This window comes from Pyrus communis, chromosome 4 (genome assembly GCF_041283825.1).
Source record: "Pyrus communis isolate YQ-2024b chromosome 4, ASM4128382v1, whole genome shotgun sequence".
Taxonomy (NCBI): domain Eukaryota; kingdom Viridiplantae; phylum Streptophyta; class Magnoliopsida; order Rosales; family Rosaceae; genus Pyrus; species Pyrus communis.
Window position 1 is genome coordinate 21,905,867 of NC_142568.1, and position 4,631 is coordinate 21,910,497.

The window sequence follows — 4,631 nt, forward strand, 5'->3', positions numbered from 1 at the left end:
AGCAATTAAATGTTTTTAGGATCTTCGGTTGCTCACTACAAAACTGTTACACAAGTTTAAGTCGATCGCGCTATTAAATATTTGATTCATTACGAGGTCAGTAATTATTTCATGTTAGAGTAAACGAGTGTTTTCATATTAAAAATTTTCACTACACCAACGTTAAACAATTTTCTGGAATTATTCGGACAAAAATTCATATATAGCAAGCAAAGAATACGATGAGTGAAATATAGAATAGAGACTCTTTTTTGGATACAAGCAATATACTTGAAATTTATTTATACTGCGGAAAAAGGGATTTGAATTTGAGGCATAAGTGAGACTGGGAGCACACATACTTTAGCTAATGTGACTACACATGCGTCTGCAATTAAAGAAGCATTAGATTGAGACACTGTTGGGAATTCCCTTGCCAGTGAGTCCAGCCTCACTGGAAGGATACATCAAAGTGTACGGGACCTTCGCCGGCCCAATCCGGTTTTTCAGTTTCTCATGGTTGTTCTTATTTCTGATTTTTTCCTCAATTTCTTCCAACTTCTTTCTAAAATTCTCAGAAGCTTGCAGTATGTCTGCGTCCGTTGTCCATGCCACGGTATCTCTCCTCCCGAGATAAACCTCATCAGCCGGGTGCCTTGATAAGACTTCTATTACGGCCATGCCAAGAAGTGTCTGCAGGTGAGGTGCAAACGTTTCCAAGAATACCTTTTTAGGGTTTGTCTTGAGCTCTTTATACTCCGGAGTGCCTTCTTTTGGCATGAAACGCCGGCTTATGCTTGGTCGGTTTGGGAAGTATCCACCATAAGGATACTGGCCATAGTTAACTGCTGCATGAAGAGCTGAAGCAATCCATATGATAGTGGTGCATGATTCTATCAACTCATCACGCGTCTGCATTTTAGGCCACCATGGCTCATCTTTCTTGTCGCCATGACCTTCCTCGCGGAGTTCCTTCCACCAGGACTTGAGTTCAGTGTCCATTTGAACTGCCTTGTCAGTTTTATAGTAGAAGGAGCAATAGTCTTTAACCCATGTTTTTATTGCAGACCATACCTCAAGACCATCTGCAGCATATGGATAGTCTTCAACCAGTAACCGCACGCCGTGTGGTGAGCTTGGATCTTCAACTGCCATCCCTCTGAACAAAGCAAAGGGTAGAAACTTAATTACCATCAATGCTTTCAACATTCTTGTTAATTTTTACCTATGACATTGTCTCTTAGCTCTTACTTCCTGTAACTTTGTCCCAAAATTCATTGAACTATAGATGTTACTATCCATTAGATTTTACCTTTTGATCAGATCCACAGGAAGCGCTTGTTCAGGAAAAATCCAGTTCTTATATATCGCAGATGACCATTCCATTGAAAACTTTTCAGGAAAGACTGTTTTTTCTAGGAGTCCACCGGCATTAACAAGAATCTGTCTAGCGACTGCATTTACATACATTGTGTCGTGAAAGTGAGGATGCAGAAGTTTGTGAATCGGGTGAAGCACGCTCAACTGCCTATTTGTTGCTATGACAAATGGCTCAATCACTGCATGTGTTCTCAACCTGCAACAAAACAAGAACATACTCAAGATGCATTCAGAACAAAAAAATTGTCACGAAATTGTTTGCTAGGATTTCTATGACAGTGTTATACCAGTGGCTGACGAGGCTATGAAAACCGGAGTCATTTACAGCGACATAAGTTTTAGCATGTTGCCAAATGGCACTCTCGACGCCTTGGCTAGAGGGAGTATAGACTTCGCTTTCGCAGCCAAATTGATCTCCGTTGTCATGCGGCCAGCTTAGTTCAATAGCTAATGGCTTCAAAGTCCCATCATTTTGTAAGAAGAGGAGGGTTCTGCTTGCATATATTTTGGTGGAAGTTTCATTTATTATATGCCTCAGGTACGGCATCAATGTATCATGGTGGTCTAATATGAATAGCTTGTTGTTCTTGATTGCCTCATCTATGCTGAGTCCATTTAAGTTATGTTCTATGTGTTCTCTGTTTATCTTACTAGTTTGATCCCCATATAGTTTTTGGTCAAGCTTGCTAACAGGTGGAAATTCCTGCAGTTTATTCAGAATTAGTAACGATTCACGCTGACAAGTGAGAGTAGATAATTCATGTTAATGTATCTTCTCTAGTGTTCAATTTTCTCTATGAAAAACGTAGACATTATATCATTAAAGCTTAAGATTACTTTGAGACGACGTATGGCCACAGGATTTACTCCAGCCAGCATTTCTCTTGCGAATTCTTCATCCGTTCTCCATGCTGAATCATCCTCTAATACAAATCATTTAGAGACCCCAGTCAGGTAAAAGAAAGCAGCCGGCATGTGAAGGCACATAAAATGGAAAGATTTTAGATGTAACCAATATATGCTACATTCTATTTACCATTGATCACTTGAGGCATTGGGAATTTGGGGAATTTTTCGCCATCTGTTCGAAAAAGTTCCTTGACCATCTCTGCAGGTATCCTATTTCTAATAAATTTAACCAAACCATCAGGCAACTCTATTCCTCCTTTATAGAGTTTGAGTACGTCTTGAAAGTTTCCGAACTCCTTCTTCCCACCAAGTTGAGAAGCTAGCCAAGGTTTAAGGAACTGAGCTAGAGATTTCAGGGCGTAAGCAAGCAAGTCTGACATCTTTATGGAACCGAATTGTTCATCTCTTGGAACATATACATACAAGCTCATAAAAAAGTTTAGCCGGCTCTCAGTGTCGCAATCTATAAAGACAACATCCGTGAATGACAGAAAATAATTAACACGAAGTTGAGCAGTGACTGGAAAACTGAACTCTTATTGACTAACCTTTTTTTGTTGGTCGTCTTCCTGTTCTTCCCCTGCGAGGATAAGGATTAATAGGCCCTCCAAGAACTGGACGCACATACTCCTGACTCTTGTCTGGATTCCCCAAATTATTGTAGTAGGCATAGCCATAGACCCTGTCCCATTCCTTGAGCTCTCTTATTTCATTATCTCCTCTCAAGTTTTCTAGCTCTTCTTCTCTAAATTTCTTTAATGTCTCAGGTGTGTCACCTGAAAGATATGTCTGCACAAAATACACAAGTCAATCTGTTACTTTTTGCACACATTACCCCAAACTGGCGCACAATTGAAATGACGGTTTTCAGTATTTTTAGCATGAGATACAACTACATGACTATGTCGTCGCACAGAAATATACAGTGATTCTTAAATTGGATTTGAAGTTAGAACTGCATGCTTTCATCCCATAATTTGTTTACCTTGTTTGCAAAGAAAACACGGTCTTTTTGGTACTTTTTAGCTGGGTAGACCCATGAATTGCAAACAAAGTGGACACGATCTTCGCCAGGAACATCTTCAAGTGTGACAGACTTCAAGTAGAACTCACTGTGATGCTCATTTCTAATTATGAGTGCTCCTGGGACTCCAATCTTCTTATCCCAATCGAAACTAACGTCAAATGTAATCTCCTCTGCTATTAAAGGTGTGATTGTGCTAACCCAATTTTCCAAATACGCTGCCTTTCCAACTTCTCCTTGCAATTCAGTTTCTACAAAAACAGATCTAATTCAAAGACTCAAAAAGTTCGGCTATAAGACCTAGAAACTGTGCTTTTTTCGTTGTTTAAAATCGAGAAGTTCTGTTTTCTCTTTTCAGGGTTTGGTATGAAAATGTAATGCAGCATTCTTAAACAGATTACATACTTACTCAACAATGTTACTCACAGATACTTGTAATGAAGAAGTAAACTAAAAGAACAAAGTTGTATTCTCACCAGAACTAATGAGCCGCAACGAAACCCCTTTGCGAAACAGCTCGTGCACACGATCAAGAACCGACGCTTTAAGGTCATTAAAGCCGAGAAAATTCTTCTTCATCAACACCACTCTTCCTTTGATCTTCTTGCCCTCGCGACCGGCCTCAGTTTCGGTTTTCTTTTTCTCCATTTCTCTGAGGCGTGGATCATCAACGGTAGTGGTGTTCTGGGATGCCTTGGCAGCTGCCGAAGATGAAGTCAACGTTCGAGGAGATCTCGTGACATCGGTCATCGACCAGAAACCAGGCAATTTCATAGCACTCATAGGCAACAGAACTGGTGTGTTGGATGTTGTCTTGAAGCTCAAAGGATTGAGATACTTGCAGTGCAGCATCTTTGTCTGCTTCAAGAACTAAAAATTATAAGTCGAAAATATGTAGAAGGTCTGAACTTTTTACTCAGTGAGAAGAATGTGAGAGAAGGATGTGTGATTGTGGTATATTTATGGGATCTGTGAGTTCACTGTTCAATGTCTGTATGTGTGTGTGCGTGTATATTGTATGTATACAGGATCTTTATACAAAGGGATCCCCATTTTTTGATAAAAATGGGGATTAGGTGTGGGGCTCACTCCACATCGAATTTTAACGATCCGAATCGTCTATTTTGTAAGTCTCGATTCATAGATCATCCTTGCAAAAATTAAGTTCAATCCGAAACCATTTGCCTATTTAATTATCAAGATCAAATTTCACTGTTTCTTATATAACAAAGTATTCGTTCATTTCTTTGAATCTAATTAAATGGTTCGGATCGTTAAAATTTGATGTGGTGTGGACCCCATAATTAATTTCCATTTTTATAAAAAAAAAATAGGGATC

The 4,631-nt window shown here is 39.4% G+C and overlaps 1 protein-coding gene across 1 annotated transcript; it reads right to left on the bottom strand.

Moving 5' to 3' along the window:
• Positions 1–247: 247 nt before the first annotated feature.
• On the bottom strand, positions 248–4,297 carry LOC137722638 (putative linoleate 9S-lipoxygenase 5). Its single transcript, XM_068461686.2, has 8 exons — positions 3,769–4,297; positions 3,254–3,543; positions 2,817–3,057; positions 2,396–2,731; positions 2,197–2,282; positions 1,647–2,062; positions 1,292–1,555; positions 248–1,138 (listed from the first exon to the last, which is right to left on the bottom strand). Exons 1-8 carry the CDS (start codon positions 4,142–4,144, stop codon positions 385–387), a joined length of 2,763 nt encoding a protein of 920 aa, XP_068317787.2. The 5' UTR covers positions 4,145–4,297; the 3' UTR covers positions 248–384.
• Between the last annotated feature and the right edge of the window lie 334 nt (positions 4,298–4,631).